Consider the following 21,945-nt stretch of genomic DNA (forward strand, 5'->3'; position numbering starts at 1 on the left):
AGAAAGAATTGTAACTGATCAGGTTCATAAAAGATATATCTAGTATTCTGATATGTAATGCAACATTTAGATGGAAAACGTAACTGAACAGCTGCTCCCAAATTCAAAGTTAACCGACGATAAGCCTGAAATCTCTTACGTCTGGCTTGCATCCATTTTGATACATCAGGGAATATTGAAATCTTGAATCCATGAAATTCCACATTATCAGTCCTATAAAATAGACGAAGAATTGCTTCCTTATCTTGAAGAAAAACAAAAGTTACCAGCAAACTGAAATTTCCTCTTGGGATGTCTCTAGCATACCAATGAGATCCAATTCTCCTGGTGATGTTCCTCCTTTTTCTTCATGCACTTTTGGAAGATTAAGGTAATATAACCTTTGTAACGGTGGCAATGTTATTTTCTGGAAATTTCAAAACTGATTTCAAAAAGGAATAAAATAAATCTCTAGGTGATTGAAACTTGGAGACAGGAAAATTTAAAAGTCTCAAATTCAGATTCCTATTTGCATTCTCCAAATTTTCTATTTTCCTAGTAAGCAAAACTTTTTCCTTCAGGTGTAAATTAGTAGAATCTTTAACTTCTGCCACAGTTTTTTCTAATTTGTCCATTCTAATAGACTGGCGTTGGAATTTCTCATCAAGGGTTTTAAATTGAGTATTAGAATTTTGAACTGAGGAAACAAACTGGGAGCATACCTTATGCAAAGATTCCAGGGCACTGCAGATCACTTCCATGTCAATCACCGATGGTCTGATCAGAGGAGCTGGGAGAGATATTCCTGGAGGCTCCACAAAAGAATCTGTCCCTTCTTCACTCCGAATTTCACATCCTCCGGGTTCAAATGCTGGCTGTAGAGAAGTCAGCAAGCTATGATCCTCATCCGGGGTCAAAGGCAAAACCTGCAGCGCCAACGGAGACATCAACTCCGGCGCTTCCTGGGCTGCTGTAGGCGTCCCCGATGTCGTCCCGGGGCGCGGAGGAACTCCAGGTCCCAGCAGGCTGAGCGAAACTTCGCCCTCCAAGACCGAGGTCTGCCCACCGAGGTCAGCGGAAATGCCCTGTCCGGCTGAAACAGCATAAGCTGTTATTGCTGTTTGCCGCGTCAAAAAGGTGGAAGAGGAGGCAGGAAGAACACTCCTCTGCTTACCCCTGCGTTTGGGCATGTTACAGAGGAAAAAAAGGTAAGTTCCCCAACAAAAATTGAAAAAGTTGCCAACAAAGTGCAGGAGCCACCCGACAGCGTGACTCACTCCGTCGCCATCTTGATTCCCCTCTCTCTCTCCCTACCCTTTCATTCAGCTTCAATGTGGAGAAATGTAAGGTCTTGCACATGGGGAAAGGGAACCCCATGTACAGCTATACGATGGGAGGAAGGGTGATGGGGAAGGGCACCCTAGAAAAAGAACTGGGGGTTTTGGTGGATACAACAATGAAGCCAGCGGCGCAATGTGCAGCAGCCTCAAAGAAAGCGAACAGAATGCTGGGCATTATCAAAAACGGTATCACTACCAGAACGAAGGAGGTTATCCTGCCATTGTATCGAGCAATGGTGCGACCACATCTGGAATACTATGTCCAATACTGGTCACCGTACCTTAGGAAAGACATGGCGATACTTGAGAGGGTCCAGAGGAGAGCAACTAGGATGATAAAAGGAATGGAGAACCTTTCATATGCTGAAAGGTTAGACAAACTGGGGCTCTTTACCCTGGAAAAGCGGAGACTGAGAGGAGACATGATAGACATATAAAATCATGAAAGGCATAGAGAGGGTGGAGAGGGACAGATTCTTCAGACTAGCAGGGACAACAAAAACAAGAGGTCACTTGGAAAAACTGAGAGGGGACGGATTCAAAACGAATGCAAGGAAGTTTTTCTTCACTCAGAGGGTGGTGGACACCTGGAACACGCTTCCAAAGGAGGTAATAGGACAGAGTACAATACTGGGTTTCAAAAAGGGACTGGATGACTTCCTGGAAGCGAAGGGGATTGCAGGGTATAGATAGAAGGTTACTCTACAGGACAAAAGCGAAAAGCGTATGTGAGTTTTAGGGTAGGAGCACTATCAGGTCCTGGACCTGAGGGGCCGCCGCGTGTGCGGACTGCCGGGCACGATGGACCTCTGGTCTGACCCGACAGAGGCAAGTCTTATGTTCTTATCTCCCCTCTTTCAGTTCCCATCTTGCCAGTGTCTTCCGCTTTTCTCTCCCTCCTTCCAACCAGTGCTGTCTCCTGGAGGGCTTATAATGTAATAGCAGCTTCTACCTCACAAATGGTAACAAAAGAAGCTAGACTATATACCTAAGAATTATCTAAAATAAAATTGAAAGTGGGAAATGTACAATTCCTAAGACCCTTCTTTCCTTTTACACATATTACCTCTAGAATGCTAAGATCCTCTAATCAGCATCTTCTTACAATACCCTCCTTGAAGGCTATAAATACCATACGAAACAAAATCTTTTCAGTAACGGCCCCCCAACAATGGAATCTCCTACCTACCCATCTTAGAGAAGAAATGACACTAGATAAATTTAAGAATTCTCTGAAATGCTTCCTTTTCAATGATGCTTTTGGAAATTAATATAAAATTAATGCTTCATTGTTAAGTAACAAGGAACAAATTTTTGATTACCAGCAACCCCATCCCTGATGTTTTTTCCACTATTTCCACCTCATTTCAGTTTTGTCATGTCTAAAGTCTGTCTATTATATGTTCTACCTATGTAATTTTTTTTTTTAGTTCAAAAATTTTATTGAGTTTAACATACAAATACAGAGAAAAAAAGTAGATATGATGACATGGTATACAGTAAAATCTTGGATTGCAAGTAACTTGGTTTGCAAGTGTTTTGCAAGACAAGCAAAACATTTGATTAAATTTTAACTTGAAATACAAGCAATGTCTTGCAATACAAGTACATACAGTATACAAATTAAACTAAACTAAACCTTAAGTTTATATACCGCATCATCTCCACAAAAGTGGAGCTCGACACGGTTTACAGGAATTAATATAGAAAGGGAACTCCAATGGAAAGGAGAAGGGCTTAGTAAAAAGAAAGAAAGAGGGGGCTTAGTATAATGGAGAGGGAGGGAGTAGTTACATTTTAGCGAAAAGCCAAGTTTTCAAATGTTTTTGGAAGCGTTGGAGGGAGGTCGAACTCCGAAGAGGGGCAGTGAAGCTGTTCCACAGCTCGGTGATCCTGAAGAGGAGGGATGTCCCAAGTTTTCTGTATGGGACATGCCTTTTAAAGAGGGGAAGGATAATTTGAATTTTTGAGTGGATCTGGTGGAGGTAGGATTTGAGGAGAGCCAAGATAGAGGAAAGAGGGGAGGAAGGATGCCGTGTAGAGATTTGAAGGCTAGACAGGCGCATTTGTAGTGCCCTGAGGATAACTGGGAGCCAGTGAAGCTTAGACAAAAGCTTCACACATCACAACTAGAGAGTTGCGCGGGGACAGAAATCCCACCCATCCCCGCCCGTCCCTGCCAGGATCCTCTCCATCCCCACCCGTCCCCATCAGGTTCCTCTCCATCCCCACCCGTCCCCGTCAGGATCCTCTCCGTCCCCACCCATCCCCGCAAGGAATTACCTCCATACCCACCCATCCCCATAAAAAGCAGCAATTACTTCTAACAGGATCATCAATTCCACAATTTCTTTTGTGTTTGCGCTGCTGTTTTCCTTGTGGAATCTCTTTGGTGGAACCCTTTTTTTGTTTTCTGTTCAGGTAATTAACTTATAAATCCCCTCTTTTACTAAGGCTGATGTGTCCATTATATTATATGGACGAACCCTGCTTCCAAAGCCTTCCATCCCCGTGGGAGTCCTGTTGGCTCAAGGGGGGTCCCCCCGTGGGAGTCCCGTGGGCCAGAGGGGAGTCCCCGTGGGAGTCCCGTGGGTTAGGGGGGGGATTCCCGCGATCCTCGTTCCCGTGCAGACCTCTAATCACAACTGAGCCGATGGTTCTTCTCTCTCTGATGCTGCAAGTGTAGTGATTGTTCTAAATGAGCAAAGTCTTGCGGTACGAGCACATACAGTATACACGCGTCACATCATCACAACTGAGCCGATGGTTCTTCTCTCTCTGATGCTGCGGGAGTGTAGTGACTGTTCTAAACGAGCGAGGTTTTGCAATACAAGTACATACAGTATACACGCGTCACATCACAACTGAGCCGATGGTTCTTCTCTCTCTGATGCTGCGGGATTGTAGTGACTGTTCTAAACGAGCGAGGTTTTGCAATACAAGTACCATATTTTCACGCATATAACGCGTGCGTTATACATGATTTTACAAACCGTGCATAACCTTGCACGTTATACGTGTGAGCGCGATGTACAAAATTTTTTTTACATAGTTCCCCCCCCGACGTCCGATTCACCCCCCTGAAGGACCGCTCGCATGCACCCGCACCCCCACCCCGAAGGACCGCTCGCACGCACTCCCACCCGCACCCCCACCCTGAAGGACCGCTCGCACCCCCACAGCCTCCCGACCCCCCCCCCCCATCACGTAGAAGCTCCTACCGGTGTCCTGCTGCTTCCTCTTGGCGGTCCCAGCCCTTCTGTGAGCCCTGCGCCTGCGCTGCTTCTTCCGGCGATCCCGCCCTTTCTCTGACGTCAAGCCCTCTTGCCCCGCCAACTTCCCGACACGATCGGAGCAAGAGGGAGCTCAAGCCCTCTTGCCCCAGCCAACCGCGGCACCCCCAACACGATCGGGGCAAAAGGGAGCCCAAGCCCTCTTGCTCCGCCGACTCCCCAACTCCCCGACAATATCGGGCCAGGAGGGAGCCCAAGCCCTCCTGGCTCTGGCGAACCCCTCCCCTGCTAGTTGTTCGGGCCAGGAGGGAGCCCAAGTCCTCCTGGCCCTGGCGACCCCCCCCCCCCCCACTAAGGCGAAGAAAAGAGTTTCTTATGTTAAAACCGGGAATTATAGCTCTTGGAGCAACCTTTTTCCTGCGATATCCTTGTAAATGTGTTATACAATATAATTCTCAAAAATATGTTTTCTTTGAGCCTTACCAGCTGACAACTTTCCTATCTCTTTCTCGGCTTGAGAAGGAAAAGAATGGAGGGGTATATAATAATTAAGATGTCTTCACCAGCTGACTTGCATTATTTTTCTTAATAAATATTTCTTTGTTTTCTGTTTATAATTACATTTTGGATCTTTTGTGGACTTGAGCTGATTTAAGTTAACTTGGTATTTTTGAATTTATAATATTATTGTGATTTTCTTTCTTGACTTAAAGCTTTCTGTACAAGTAAATCTTGAATTATATTTTTGAAAATTGAATAAATAAATAATAATAAAAAAAAATAAAAAATATTACCACAGGGCTCTAGAATACTAATACATCTACTATTGGTAAACAGAACAAGTAGGACTGCTACAGAGTTCTACATACAGAGCACCATGCCTCAGTCGCACACAAAACACAGACAAACCCTCCCCAAGTACAGAATAAGGGATCATATACTGTAATAGAAATATTTAAAAAATTGAACTGGGAACTCCACCAAGTCAAACTAAGCACATACCACAACATAGGAGAAATAAAACCAAATGTATTTCCTCTTCTGCTGAACAAAATATAGAGACATCAGTGTTGCTCATTGCCTAAAACCCTGACCTACATATTCTGCCAAATAAATTCAAAATAAAGCACATTTATGTGTCTTTGTTGTCTGGTCATTTTATTTTTTCAAGCATGATTGTCCCAGTTTCTCTTTTCTGCCTTCTGCTCTTTTTCTAATGGGTGCTATCAATTTGTTATTTCTTCTTCCATTCCCTCACTTCATCCATCTCTGACATATTTCCTATCTCTCATCTGTCTGCCCACTCAAATTTCACCCTCTCACTTATCAACTTTTCGTCTCCTCCACTTACTCACTGGCAATCCCGTCTCACTCCTTCTCTGGCCTCCTATTCCCTTCTCTTTCACCCTCCACCCATTACTATACTTTTACTCTTTGTACTCACCATTCTCCTCTTATTCATCTCCTTGGGAACTCCCCATCATCTTTCCTATATGGTTCCACCATGCCAAGCATCTCCCTTCCAATATGCTATTACAGCCCAGTATTTCTCTGTCCTCCTTTTCTCCTGCCTTTGTGGTCCAACATTTCCATGTCCCCTCTCCTTTCCCCTCCACAGTCCAGCATTTCCTTGTCCCCCCCCCCCCTCTCTCTCCTGTACCCCTATAGTACAGCATTTCTCTGTCCCTCTCCCTTTCCACCCCATGTTCCAGCATTTCCCTGTCCCCTCTACCCCTACAGTCCAGCATTTCTCTATCCCCCTCCCTTTCTCTCCTCTACACCTATGGACTAGCAATTCCCTGTCCTTCTACCCCTTCCCCTTTATGGTCCAGCAAATTTCTATCTCCTCTCCCTTCCGCTTCACCTCTATGGTACAGCAATTCGGAACCCTCTCTGTTCTCCACCCCTAATGTCCAGCAACTCCATGTTTCCTTTCTCTCCCTTTCCCCCTTATGGTCCAGCAGTTCTCAACACCTCTCTCTCTATCTCTCTTCCCCCTCACTCCCCCCAAAAAGTGCAGCTTGGAAAGGAAAGCAGGAAACCCAGCCTGGCAGCAGGAGACAACTACTCAAACCCTGATGCTATGCTCCTTCCTGCTAAATGCAGTTTACTGCCTATATAACCTGGGAAGCATAGCATCAGAGTTTGTATAGTTACATCTTCTGTGGGTCTAGCTAGAGGCCAATCAAATTTTGATTTTGATTCTGGCTTTGGTGTTGAGATTGGCCTGAAATCAGTGGTCAGCCTGTTTTTTTTGGGCTGAAAATGCCAGTGCTTTTTCGGATGGAACTGAAACTGTGCTTTACAGCCCTCACTTCTTTCTGCTATAGAATGTAGGAATTTCAGAAACTTGTTGAACTTTTGAAAAAGTCAGTTTGTTTATCTACTGTTTTTCTTAAGCTCTGTGAAGATGAGGACAGTATCTAAATTCAAAAAAGCATAGAGCATACTCAGTGGATCTCAGGGAGAGGAGGAGATTGAAGAGACCAGGCAGCTGGTTTGGGTATACACACTGGATAGGCCAAAGGTCTTTTATTGCCTTTAAGTTTCATGTTTTACAAGAAACTTCTACATGAGTTTATTTCTAAATATTTCGTATGGCTGGGTTTAAATTTTTTTTTTTTCCTTTACCCAAAAATATAAGTTGAATTTGTACTTCAGTAATAAGATATAGAAACATGACGGCAGATAAAGGCCAAATGGCCTATCTAGTCTGCCCATCCGCAGTAACCATTATCTCTTTCTCTCTCTCTAAGAGATCCCACATGCCTATCCCAGATAAAGGCCCTTTTGAATTCAGACCAGAGCATAGTTTTCACACTTAACATTTTCAGCATGAACGGTTTCATTAATGTTCCACATTTTACAGGAAAACCTTAGGGCTCCTTTTACTAAGCTGCGCTAGCGGTTTTAGTGCGTGCTTAGTGCACGCTGCATTGCCCCGCACGCTAGATGCTAACGCCAGCATTGGGCTGGCATTAGTCCTTGGCACGTAGCGTGGGGGCAGCGCGTGCTAAAAACACTAGCGCACCTTAGTAAAAGGAGCCCTTAGTTTTACACAGGTGAGGTACATAAAAGTTCAGTCAATAAATGGCAGATAATACTATGACTTCTGTAAAAGGTAGGCATTTCTATCATGGGAACAAAAATAAAGAGCAAAGTTTTAATAAAAGATGAGCATGCATTGACCCATAAAAGCAGGGAAACAATTATTTTGGATTATTATGGTACACTGATGCTTATCTACAGTAATTTCTGTACACACACGTCACCAACTGACACAGGAGCTTTAGCACATAAAGACTAACTGGTTCATTCAGTTTGTCCGGTTATTCTGATTTATGTACATTGCTAAAGACATATCTTAGCTATGAGCAGTATTTATTTCATTGCTTATCCAACTTTTTCTCCCCCCATCTCCCCCAAGACATTTTGTAATAATCTAAAGAGATAAACTTCCTTTTTTAAAAAAAAATTTTTTTAATTTTTTTTTTGCATTTCCTCCCCCCCTCTTCCTTATTGTTCCAGTTAGTCTCTGTCATTAGTTGTCCCCTCTGCCATTTTTTTCTCCCTCTTTTTAAACTGATTTTATATGCTCTTATATTTTTAAGTACATTACTTTATTGTAAACCTTTTAAGTATTTCTGGATAAACGGTATATCAAATACCGAATAAACTTGGAAGCTATTGAATGAACATCTGCTCTTGCTTGATGGTGCATACATTGTGAACCTGATGGCATAAACCCAGTTGACTTTTGGGGAATTACAGCTTGCTGGTGCCAAACTGGGGTCACTAGGCCCATGCTTCCTCTCACTGCCCGCTGTTTCCTCTCTTACCACCCCTCCCTTTGCTTCCGCTCTTTACCAATATTATAATATTAAATCTGTCATAAGCATACTTGAATTCTGCCACTCAGGTGTGCATGAAATACTATGGCCTATTTTTGAGCACTTATTTACAGCGATCTGATGGAAGACAAAATCACCCCCAAACACTGGAACCTAAGCCAATTATTTTCTCACTGGTCATAAAAATTTCTCCTGACCACCCTCCCACTACCCCTAGATTATTATTGGAACAAATTAATGGAACAGTACTTAAAAATAAAGCAAGAAGACTTCAGCAATGTGCAAAACAGCTGCTGGCAACATTCTGATTTTCACATTTATTTCATACAGGGCTCCTTTTACTAAGCTGCGTTTATAGCGCGCACAGAATTGCCCCACGCTACACGGTTAGAACTAACGCCAACTCAATGCTGGCGTTAGCGTCTAGCGCATGCAGCAATTTAGCGTGCACTATGCGCATGCTAAAAACGCTATCGCAGCTTAGTAAAAGGAATCCATAGTGAGCTTTTCAGGATTCCTATAACTTGCACATGAGTTAAGTTAAATACATGGTCCACCTGGATAGTACAAGCCTTGGTTCATATTCAAAGATTTATGGAGATTATTTCAGAACACACATCTTCAATAACCAAAGGTTTAAAAAAAAAAAAATCTCTTCAGAATTGGAAAGAAGAAAGAACTTACAGCAGTGAGGCAGGCAGGGTTAGAGTCCCCAGGGGGCAGTTAGTAAGACAGTTTGGTTCTAGATAGAACAGACAGAAAAGAGAAAAGCAAGTAGGTTTGCAAAGGAAAAAAAAAATCCTGTTAAGCATCATAGTCAGCGAAGAAGGTGATTCAGATTTGTCTCCCCCAAACTGCAAAAGAAAAAAAAAAGTGTGTTTTGTTTTCTTTATGCTGTTGTTGCTGAGAACCTTAAAAGCTCAGATTTAATTTTGGGAATCATTTACTTTGAATTGTACTTTTTAGAAAGCAGAATGCAAAAACTATACATGAGGGTGAGGAGTTTTATAAAGCTGGCAGTGAAAAAACACAGAAAAGATTCAGAGGAAAGAGCCTTGGCAGCCTATAGTATTGCCTTGAATGAAGTAATAGGGGTTTTTCATTAGTCTACTTAAAGAAGAAATGAGTCAGCTAACTTTATGAATGTCATATGTGACAACTTTTACCCTCTTTTCTACTAAACCTCGCTGAGTGGCCTGCGCTGCTCCCGATGCTCAGCGTTCCTATGAGCATCGGGAGCAGCGCGGGTCATTCAGCGCGGCTCCCCGCGCTAAAACCGCTAGCACGGTTGAGTATTAGAGCGGGTTAGTGTGATGCCCTTTCAGATGGTCTGGAATGCTCCTTATTACATTTGGTGTTGTCTTAAAATCTGCCACTGGGATATTCTAAGGATTCCAAGACTTTTTCATGGTTTTCTAACATCCTCTTTTTTTGGGGGAGGGGGGGGGGAGATATGGGGAGGTTAAATAACTTCTAATGACTAACGTTGCTCAGTTCCACAGGTCTCTGTGTCTGGGCTTGATTCTAAAATTGGCGCCCGAAGTTAGGCGGTGCAGAGGGTCTATCGCTGCCTAACTTAACTGGTTTTAATTGGTTTAATCAGTGCACTTATTGGCTGCGCCGATTAAAGAACAATTAAAATGCCATTATAAAAAAAATGGAGGCCAAAGGTAGGTGCCAGAAATGTAGGCCTTTGAAGCCCTGGCCCACATGTCCAGTGCCTACTTGTCACGTAGCTGCGATTCTACAAATGGCGCCGTTGCATGATTAACACACGATCGGTGACAGGTGGCCGCCCATATTGGCGCCGTTTGTAGAATCTGGCCCTATGTCTCGTCCTACTACTTCCTACTTCCTCATGAATAGAAACTGGGAAGGCACTTTTTGCTGCTTTCAATTTCACGGCACAAAAAAGCAACCATCCATACAGTGCCCTCCATGTCTATCCAGCTGAGGCAAACGTTTCATTAGCAATCTTTGTAACCTAGGTTAACTCTGATAGTGATTTAGTGAATTAGCAGGAGCATGCGCCAATTGCTGCATCTACTGCAGTGGAGCATGAATTTGCCAGTAACCAGCTCTGAGCGACCCCCCCCCCCCCCAAACAAACTAATAGTGGGCGCAAAAATAATAATAACACTAAAAAAAGTAAACAAAACCAAACCCCCACCCGAGACAAAAAAAACATGCCTTACCTTCAGTTAAGTTCTAGGAGACAAACAGCTTGGTTGACATAACAAAAGCGGCAGAATTGTTTAAAGCCCAAAGAATAAATGAAAGCTGCCAGTCATTGTTCCATGCATAATTTTTAAACTGTTTTATCAAGATCAGTAGAAGTATACAGGGAAGGAGAGAGAACATGAGATTTATGTGCCAGTAAAGGTCAATTTAGTTTCTTAGCTAACTGGGAAAGGGAAAGCAAAATCAGTTTAGTGTTGCAAATTTTACAAGTTTCAGTTTCATAATTTAGGTCTTCGTCAGCACTTAAAGAATACACATGACAAAGAAAACACAGAAAAGATGGCATAATGCCTACTGCATGAATCTATGAAAAAATTTTGTTCCCCAGAAACATCTTTTCAGCAACTTACCAAATGGTTCAGACTACCGTGTTTCCTTGAAAATAAGACCTACCATGAAAATAAGCCCTAGCAGCTAGGCCGAAAAAAATGTTTCTGGGGCCACACAAACGCTGCAGCAAGACAGAGGGAGCCGGCAAGACGGTAAACACCCGGGGGGCAGCAGAGGAAAACACTGCATTGCCCTCGACTGGGGGCCGCACAAAATACTTCACGGGGCCGCAGGTTGGACACCCCTGCCCTAGCTTGTTCAGTACTGCCATCGCTGCTGTTTGAATGGAGGTTTGTAGGCCTCGCGGTGGGAGGGTCGTTGGGGTTCTGCTGCACAGGTGGGTGAGAGGGAGAGATGGAAAGATGCTGTGCAGGGGGATGGGTTGGCGAGTTTGTCGGGGGTTCTGCTGCATGGAGGGGGGATGGGAGGGATAGAAAATGCTGCACAAGGGGATGGGTGAGAGATGATTGTTGTATACACAAAAAAAATAAGACATCCCCAAAAATAAGCCCTAGTGCATTTTTGGACCCAAAATTAATTTGACAGTGTCTTATTTGGGGGGAACCACGGTAACAGTAGGGTATTCAATATATGGCATAACCAATCTTTTCATGCAAAAATACTTATACATTGCAGGTAAGCTGCTTTGGTCAGGTTATCATTTTTACATTTCACAGGAAAAAAAAGAAATGAGATCTAACTTGCAGCAGCATAGTCAATCAATGAGTTGACAATATTAAAATGCACTGTAGTGTGGCATGATAAGATAGTAGGCGCTTGAAAAAATGTGAAAAGTTTAAAAGAATGTATATCTCAGACTGTCTACCTACTAATATTTGCATAAAACGGAATCTCACAGAACAGATCCTGGAACTGTCAACCAGCTACTCATTTTCTCTGCTTCAAAAGGATGAAAGACCAACTGTAACTAACAAACCCAAATGCTCAACATTGATTTTTTTTCCTAGATTATGGCACATCGTCCCCCCACATCCGTTAGATCGCTAGACAGCCTACGTAACTTCAGGAAGGCCATGAACACCTTCCTCTTTACAATTCCAGCTCCTTAATGACCAAAGCATCCAATACTGTGTTTAAACAGAACTCAGGCATCTCCTGGTACAACAAATGGACCCCCCCACTGTAACTTAATGCCACCAAGATATAACTTAAACAGTTACCAATCCTACTAAACACTCCAAGTACTGTATATCCAAATTGTGCCACATACTAAAATTCAAATGTCATTCCCAGTAAAACCTATCTCTGTTTCCCACTAGAACCCAACTGCTGACCATCAACCATATAGTCTTCTGCAATGCAAAAGCTGTATTACCTTTATGCTATGTTCTGTCATACCATGAATACTGCAACATCAATCTACGTTATGTTTGTTATATCTATTCTGTGAATGTTGCAATATCTGCTAAGCTATATGCCAAGTATGTATTTTTCACTTATCTCTGTCTTGTCTATACTGTGAATGTACTTTTGTAACCTGTTCTGGGCTCCTTTGGGAGAATGGGCTGAATAAATGAATGAATAAATAAATTGTTTATTAAGCTCTTATAAAGGGCTATATAGTATATAGACATATGAATTTATTACTGTATTCCTATTTATGGTAACCATGCCAGTACTGATTCTTCACTTCTCTGGTTTCTAACAGTTCTTCATGAGCAGTTGCAGGACAGGATCTAGAGCAGTGGTTCCCAACCCTGTCCTGTAAGACCACCAGGCCAGTCGGGTTTTCAGGATAGCCCTAATGAATATACATGAGCGAGATCTGCATATAATGGAGGTGCCAGGCATGCAAATCTGCTCCATGCATATTCATTAGGGCTATCCTGAAAACCCGACTGGCCTGGTGGTCCTCCAGGACAGGGTTGGGAACCACTGCTCTAGAGGACTAGCAGAGGTGGAGAGGGACGGAAAAAGAATGTGTGACGCTGAGAAGGGTCACTCCTGATGCAAGCTGTTCCTAAACACGGATCTGTGTCAGGGGGTGATGACTCGAGTTGCAAGTCATCAGCGAAGTACACTGTATTTCTAGGAATATTTTAGTGAAAATGGTTTGCGTAACCTAAAATATCTACAAAATGAATAGTTTGGGACACACAAATACAACTGAAGTTTCCAAGAACAACCTTGAGTATCTCTTGAGTGCATGACTGTCCCTGAAATAACACAAATTGTTATTTAGGTATCTGGGTACACCCCTTTGTGTCTTTTTCTGATGGGACAGTGCACTTCACTATAGTCAACTTACTGATAGATGTGCTGCAATAACAACTTATATAACATGATTAGAATTGGGAAATGGCACCACACATGCAAAAACAATTTTGTCCAATATTACTTTTCAACTCTTGCGCAAATCAGAAAAGTAATCCAGTACTACGCTTACTATAAAGTAGAGTATAAAGATATGTCTAATCCCCGTCTTTCCCATTGGATAACTTGTGTGTGGACTGCTAAGGAAGCACTTGGCAAGAGAAGGATGCAAGACGTCAAACTAGAAGTAGGCATATTATGATTTTGTAACCCACTTAGGTTTAGGAAGGCTATTTATGTTTTTTTAAATTAAATAAATAAATCTCTAGCCCTTGCATGCCACAATAGATGGGTTGGGTTTTCAAGAAACTCCCACTGAATATGCCTACGATACATTTACATGCGTTTCCTCCATTGTACAAAAATGCATCTCATGCATATTCAGCAGGGGGTTCATCTTCCATACATTTCAACCCCTACTCTATACTAACCTCTTCCAAATGCCTGATTGAGTTGGGTTCTAGAAGGTTTTACAGCATGTATACCATATTAAAATGTTTGTCTTTCTGCATTTATCTTGTGCTACCATTTTTTTATTAATATGGTAGACTGTATGAGTGCTTGGTAGTATTCGATGCCATGAATAAAAGGAGCTTGAAATTGGTGTGTGCACCCAAACAACTTCAGTCACCTTGAACATAAAGTTATTAGTTTTACATTTCTGAATTTGATTTTCCACTATATTTAAATAGACATAGAATCAACTGTAGGCTTTATCAAAAATATTCAATATAATTAAACAAATTCCACCTGCATAATTAAACAAATTCCACCTGCAATTATTAAAAATACATTAAACTTCCATGCTAATAATTAAGACTTACTAAAGCCAGTAGTCCCAGACTCAACCTGTATTGATATATCTGCATAGTATACATTTTCTTAAACAATGAGAGATTTGTTGTGAACAACTGTTACCTCAATGGATCCTGGTTCAGCATTTACTATGTCTCCTATGCTGTTAACCTTTCGAAGGCTGGCTGGACTGTTTGGAGTATGTTTTTGCTCTTCCTTCAGAGCATGTTCTAAAAGCTTTTTGTTCAAGATCCTGGCAGCATTTTCTGCCAGTGAATATCCTGGAGGTGCAGACAGATCCTGTCTAATGCTTATGAGCTCAGTAACATCTTCTTTTTGTCTCTCTATTCCTAATCGGACAGGACTAGGTGACCTTCCACGGACTTCCATACATAGTTCCTTCGTGGGCCCAAATTCTGCCCGGGGTTCTGCTGATCTAGATCTGCTACTTGACCTAGAGAGTTTTTGTAGCGAGTCACAAACCACTGGAGTGTGGTCAATAATATTAAATAAACTTGACAGACCATCATTTATAGTAGTATGAACTGGACTCTCTCGAGTTGTAGTGGATCTGGCCCATGCAGACTCACTGAACCCTTTCTGAGGAGTTCCTGGTAAAACCCGGTTATTTGGCTGATCTGTTTTTGGAAGAGCTTTTCTCTGTAACTTTGGAGAACCATATTTGGGAGAACAACAAGAGCGTTCAAACTTGGCCTGAACTTTTTCAATTACAGGGGTCACCTGCCTACTCCTCAAGCTTCTTGATGGTGATGAAACAGGTGTGGAGCCTCCCTTTGGGGTTAGACATTTGTGTGGACTGCTGGTGATGCTTCGCAAAGCTTCTGTTTGCAAGCCAACACTGATAGTTTGGATAGTTTGTGTTCCTGTATTTCTCTTACCATTGGTTTGACAAGCCATGTCTTTGAACTGACAATCCACTGAGTTGGAACGTATTGCATTTCTGACAGAATTGGCTACTTCCTTCATGTCATCACTCAAATTGTGCAGAGATGAAGCAAAACCAACAGTTGTACAAATAGGGCGCTCAACATTATGAAGTCCACTTTCCAGGTAATCTTTATGATGTTTTGTGATATCACAGTTCCATCTTCCAAATACCTCTGATGAACTTCCCTTTGTTTCACTTACATTCCCTTTAACTTTGGTCATAGAAAACAAAAAGTCTGGATCAACTAGGTTTTTTCCTTCATTGCTTGTCACCACTGGATTGTCAAACCTACGAACCATTGGTGGGCTATGAAAGACCCTAACTCCCATTTTCTCATTAACAATGTGACTCCTTAGTGGTTGTTTCTGGCAGTGTTCAGGACTGGTCATAGTGTTGGTTGTCATGGTAACACTGGTAGTAAGGTACCATGATGATGCCTGGAATGGATCTACAGTGGAATCATTTTCTGCTTTTACAATCTCTGCTTTTTCTCCCCAAGCTTCCATAGGGGTCTCTGCTGCCCTACCATGGTTTGGGTCAGCATAATCCCAGGTCTTGTTAAATTCCTCAATGTATTTTAAATCATCAGGTGACAGTGGTGGCGTTATGTCCTCTTTACTGCTATTTAAAGTCAGGTTCTTGTCAGGGAGGAAAGGAGAGCTATCCATCAAACGCTGGAATTCAGACATTGATGAAACAGACATGGCTCTGAAAAAGAGAAAGCAAAATAAATACCATTATGAGACCACACGATCCTCAGTAAATCAAATTGTTGTGCAACACTGGAGACTGTGACATTGGCGGTACTCTTAATCAGGAAGATCATACCATCTAATAAATTCTAGGAAATTGCTCTGTACTTATTACATTACATGAGCATTTATGGATCGCTAATATGCCCTAGAAGGAGTTCAATGCAATTTACAATTTATCTAATCTCATAATAGATAAATCCTGTTTATGCCAAATTACCCTCAAATGTGAACTAGGTTCATGAAATAGTTTGTGAAACTGGTCTATTGCATGCTTTTTCCAAGAGTCCTTTAAAAACTTTGCTAGGGACTTGTTAGATCCAGGGCTTTGCACCACTAATCAGAAGTACTAGCTTAAATTTCTTTGCCAGTTGGTTACTTGTGCTGAGATAGGAAACCGTCTCTGGGAAAACAAAGTGCAGATCCAAAATGTTGAGAAGGGCCAATTTTTATATTACAAAGCAGTAACGTGTTTGAACTTCTGCAACCTCTTCATGTAAAAAAAATGAGGTCTGGACTGTTGTATTACAAATTGTTTGCTCTAAAAGAATTCATTAAAGCCTCAATTTTTGGTTCTGGTGACTTTAGTTATGTTTTCCAGAGACAGTTTATTATATATGACATGTACATGTACATGGACCTTTCTATTTATACTGTGTGTGAGCATATATATTAGATAATGGGTAGGATACATTAAGAACATAAGGAAGCATACACACACATATACCTGTGTGTTACGAGGGTCATTGCATAAATAATGCATACTATTTTTTTTTTAAATTTACATGTTTTTTTTGGGGGGGGTTTCAAATATTTCTTTACAATCCTTCAATATAGTCTCCCTGCTTTGCAATGACCGAGTCCCAACATCCAGGAAGCGTCATTATTCCATCCAAGACATTATTTTTCTTCAGTTGCCGAACGGCTCGGGTATCGGCGGAAAAAAGCTCTTCCAGAGATGCAAAACGATGTCCACGCATAGGTTGTTTCAACTTTGGAAAAAGGTTGAAGTCTGGTGGATTCATGTCTGGACTGTAGTTAGCATGAGGTAACACCTCCCAGCTGTATTTGCGTAATTTTTCAATGACAACATTCCCTATGTGCGGGCGAGCGTTGTCGTGAAGAACGAGTGGCCCAGCCAAGAGCAACTGAGGTCGGGTTTTGTGCATTTTTCTGCGCATTCTTTGCAAAAAATCACAATAATACACTGGAACTTTGTCTGTAATGATGATGCCTTCATGATCATAAGCAAAAATCATCATTTGTTTGACTTTGATTGAGCTTGTCAAAATTTTTTTGGCTGGGGGGAAGATGGAGCTTTCCACTTGTCACTGAAAAACTACACAAATACGGCTGGGAGGTGTTACCTCATGCTCCCTACAGTCCAGACATTAGTCCACCAGACTTTGACCTTTTTCCAAAGTTGAAACAACCTATGCGTGGTCATCATTTTACATATCTGGAAGAGCTTTTTTCTGCCGGTATCAGAGCCATTCGGCAACTGAACATGATGTCTTGGATGGAATAATGAAGCTTCCCAGAGACTGGGACTCAGTCATTGCTGTAAAGATAAGTGCCTTTCCTTTACAGCACTCTATAGCACTTTACAAGTTATGCAGAGCCTGTTGAAAATTAATTCATTTAAAATAATTTATTGCACATGCTATTTGCTAAGACCAATGATGAAAACACCACCCCAGTAAGGGCACGAATAGAATTATAAAGTAGTGCCTTGGGTGTTTGAGGTCTAGCAAAAATTCACTTAATACAGTTTTGTCCTCATTATTTGGTAAAATTAGTGCGTGGCCATTGATACCACAAATAGGAATTTTGACCATTTTACCCCAGTAGTAAAAATGGTCTTAGTGTGTGGGAAGGGGAAGGCCACTTTTTACCAGTTTGATAAAAGGGCCTCTAAGAGATTACTGTTAATACATCCAAGCAGGAAGGTTAGTCATGATCATCTTAAAGAGATGCAAAAGCTCTTTTGTCTTCTAGAATTAGATTCCAAACAATGGTAAAAAAATATTAGAAAGTAAAGGATAACAGGATTTTAAACTGTGTACTGCTTAATGCAGTTTGTATTTAACATAAAGGTTTTTTTAAATGAATACAGGTAGGTAAAGACCATTTGCTCATCTTTGAGTTTCAATTCAAAAGAAGCAGTAAGCAATGTTCTTACCTTATTTATATTGAGGGTTATAATTATTTTACATACTTGTTAAATTTATATAAGAATAATGTAGTAACATAGGGACCGAAGGCATCAGAATGGGGGGGGGGGGGGTACAGGTGCCACGGCCTCCCCAAAACTGCCACTTTTATCCCTAGTGGTCCAGAGGTGCAGCAGCCAGTAGTGAGCTTTTCGCGCTCCTGCTCCGCTGCTAACCCAGTCGGTCGCGGCTGGTTTCTTCTGCCGCTGAGTGGCAATCAGCAGGAGCGCGCTTTGGCGCTCCTGCTTGGTGCTTTCAGCGGCTTCTTTGACTGGCTCCCATGAATTCTTCATTAATTGGCAATAATTTATCATCATCTAACTGGGAACTTGTACAATTTTAGTTCCACAATTCCATAAACCTTACTGTTGCATCTACCCTTTAGTTGACGCAGAAAATTAGGGATCTTGCTTAAAATCTATTTGTCCACAGTATTTTCAAAATTAGTATGCCTTATAATGTTTCTGTTATGCTATGCATCACATACACATTTATCATTTTAAAAAAAATTTATTATGTGTTACTATGTATTATAAATAACTGTTAGTCTGTTGTAGTGTTTGAGTTATGGAACTGTATCCTGATCCTGCTCAAAATATGGGGTCTTTTTATTAAGACGCACTAACTGATTTAGCGCATGCGAAACATTAGCATGCGCTAAATGCTAAGGCACCCATAGAATATAAAGGATGCCTTAGCATTTAATGCGTGCTAATCTTCAGCACACGCTAAATCATTTAGCGCGCCTTAATAAAAGCAGCCCTACGTTAATATACTGTACTATTTGATTTTGTCTCTTGATTGCTGCTTGTTTTATTTATTGATGTTACATAATAAGTTAGATAAATAAATAAAATGTCAATTTCTTAGCTTTTTTTTGGTCAGTAGTGATTAATGGGATCACTCACATACCTCTAGTTTCAAGTTTATTTAAAATTTACTATACCGCCTACTCGAGACTTCTAGGCGGTGTACAAACATGTCATAATAATATACCAGTAGAAGTATAATTTAATCTAACACAGACCAAGGGAAAAGAACAATTCAAGGACAAAGACGAACAGGAAGAAGAGGAAAGAAGGGATAGGAACTCCAATTAATAGAGAGAAAAGAAAACACTTAAAGGTAAAAACAGAAGGTTGGGGAAGTAATACTAAAAGATTTTTCTAAAAACTAAGTCGTCCTTAAAAGGCATCGCGGAATAAGAATGTCTTTAGCATTTCCTTAAATTTGATCAGTGATGTATTTTCCCGCAAGTAGTTGGGGATACTGTTCCAAAGAAAAGGAGCACTTATAGAAAAGATCGTGTTCCTCATTGTACTAATATGTTTCAGTGACAGAACAGTGAGAAGTCCACATTAGATTACAATAAACTCTGGAAAAGTTTAATAACCAGCTAAACCTAGCATATTTGAGGTGGAGGTGTGTGTGAGCCTTAAAATGTTGATTGACCTGTATATTAACGAAGAGCATACTAACCATCCCACCCCCTTTTTATAAAAGTGCGGAAGAGGTTTTTTTTGCGCCAGCGGGCGCGCTGAATGCTCTGCGTTACTCTGAGACTCATAGGAACACTATGAGTGTCAGAGCAGCGCAGAGCATTCAGCCTGCCGGCCGGCGCTAAAAACCTCTTCCACTCTTTTGTAAAAGGGGAGGTAAATGTGGAAGTCCAGAGAGCCATGCTTCCAAAATTGTGTATGTGTTGGTTAGAATGCCTTCGTTCTGTTGCTGTTTCTGCACCTGGGTCTATCAATGCAGAAAGAGTAATGGTGTGGAAAATCTCAGAGCGGGTCTATAAAATCTGGCACTGGCTCTAGGAGAAGCTCCAGAGACACATTTGTGGACCCTGACACAGATGTAGAAACATAGAAAGATGACGGCAGAAAAGGGCCAAGGCCCATCAAGTCTGCCCACTCTATAGACCCTCCCCTTAATATTATACAATGTTTTACCCTGACCCACTTAGGGATCCCACATGGGCGTCCCACTTATTCTTAAAATCTGGCACGCTGCTGGCCTCGATTACCTGTACTGGAAGCTTGTTCCATTGATCAATCACTCGCTCCGTGAAGAAATACTTCCTGGTGTCGCCGTGAAATTTTCCGCCCTTGAGTTTGAGCGGGTGCCCCCTTGTGGTTGAGGGGCCTCTGAGAAGGAAAATGTTATCTTCCACTTCTATACGTCCGGTGACGTATTTAAACGTCTCAATCATGTCTCCCCTCTCCCTGCGTTCCTCGAGAGTGTAGAGCTGCAAATTGTTTAGTCTTGCTTCGTACGAGAGACCTTTAAGCCCTGAGACCATTCTGGTGGCCATCCTTTGGACCGACTCGACCCTCTGCATGTCTTTGCGATAATGTGGCCTCCAGAATTGCACGCAGTATTCCAGATGAGGTCTCACCATGGTCCTGTATAATGGCATTATGACTGCAGGCTTTCTGCTGACGAAACTTCTACGGATGCAACCCAGCATCTGTCTTGCCCTTGAGGAAGCCTTCTCCACCTGATTGGCAGATTTCATGTCTGCACTAATGATTACTCCTAAATCTCGTTCTGCTGAAGTCCTGGTCAAGGTCTCCCCGTTCAAGGTATAAGTTCTGCATGGGTTTCTGCTACCCAGGTGCATGACCTTACACTTTCCAGCATTGAAGCCCAGCTGCCAGGCTGAGGACCAGCATTCCAATGTATGCAGGTCCTGCGCCATAATATCTTGTAGATTGTCCTCGCTTACCATATTACATAGTTTGGCGTCATCGGCGAATAATGTTACTTTACCTTGAAGCCCTTGAGTCAGATCTCCTATGAATATGTTGAAGAGGAGTGGACCCAAGACCGAGCCCTGCGGCACCCCGCTGGTCACCTCCGATGTCTCAGAGAAAGTACCGTTAACCATCACCCTCTGAAGTCTGCCACCCAGCCAATCATTGACCCATGCCGTCAGAGTCTCTCCTAACCCCATCGATTTCATCTTGTTTAACAGTCTGCGGTGTGGGACGCTGTCAAAAGCTTTACTGAAGTCCAGGTACACTATGTCTAGTGAATCTCCTTCGTCCAGTCTTTTTGTTACCCAGTCAAAGAAGCTGATGAGGTTTGATTGGCAGGACCTACCCTTGGTGAATCCATGTTGATTGGGGTCCCGTAGATTCCCTTCATCCAAGACCGTGTCCAATTGGCGTTTGATCAGTGTTTCCATGAGTTTGCATACTATCGATGTCAGACTCACCGGTCTGTAATTTGCAGCCTCTGTCCTGCAACCCTTTTTGTGTAGAGGAACGACGTTAGCTGCTTTCCAGTCCAAGGGGACTGTCCCTGTACTCAGTGAGAGATTGAAGAGCACGGCTAACGGTTCTGCCAGGACATCACCTAACTCCCTGAGCACTCTGGGGTGCAGATTGTCCGGTCCCATGGCTTTGTCCACCTTGAGTTTTGTTAGCTCAAGGTAAACCCCGCTGGGTGTGAATTTAAAATTCCGAAACGGGTCTTTTGTGTTTGACTGTGGCTTCAATTGAGGGCCGGACCCTGGCGCCTCGCAGGTGAAGACCGAGCAGAAGTATTCGTTTAGTAGTTCGGCCTTTTCGGGATCCGATTCTGCGTAATTCCCGTCCGTTTTTTTCAGGCGTACTATCCCGTCTGTGTTTTTTTTCCTGTCACTGATATACCGGAAAAAGGATTTGTCCCCTTTCTTAATGTTGTTTGCTAGAGTTTCTTCCACTCGAAGTTTGGCCTCCCTGACTGCCGTTTTGACCTCTGTGGACTTGATCCTGTGTAGCAGTTGATCTTCGCTTTTCCCCGTGCGTTTGAAGGAAGCAAATGTGTTTTTCTTCTCCTTAACGAGACGTGAGATCTCTGCGGTGAACCACTGGGGTTTGTCTTTTCTTCGCCGTTTGTGTGATGATTTTATGTAACGGCTGGTTGCCTCGTGTATGACAGA

At 42.3% G+C, this 21,945-nt stretch overlaps 1 protein-coding gene across 1 annotated transcript in view; it reads right to left on the minus strand.

Annotated features, from left to right (window-relative positions):
* MTCL1 (microtubule crosslinking factor 1) overlaps positions 1–21,945 on the minus strand; it is a 398,239-nt gene that overhangs the window by 6,054 nt on the left and 370,240 nt on the right. Inside the window, 1 exon segment of the mRNA XM_033934045.1 lies at positions 14,227–15,760. Coding sequence (XP_033789936.1) covers positions 14,227–15,760 — 1,534 coding nt within the window.

Source organism: Geotrypetes seraphini, chromosome 2, assembly GCF_902459505.1.
Source record: "Geotrypetes seraphini chromosome 2, aGeoSer1.1, whole genome shotgun sequence".
In the NCBI taxonomy this organism is placed as follows: domain Eukaryota; kingdom Metazoa; phylum Chordata; class Amphibia; order Gymnophiona; family Dermophiidae; genus Geotrypetes; species Geotrypetes seraphini.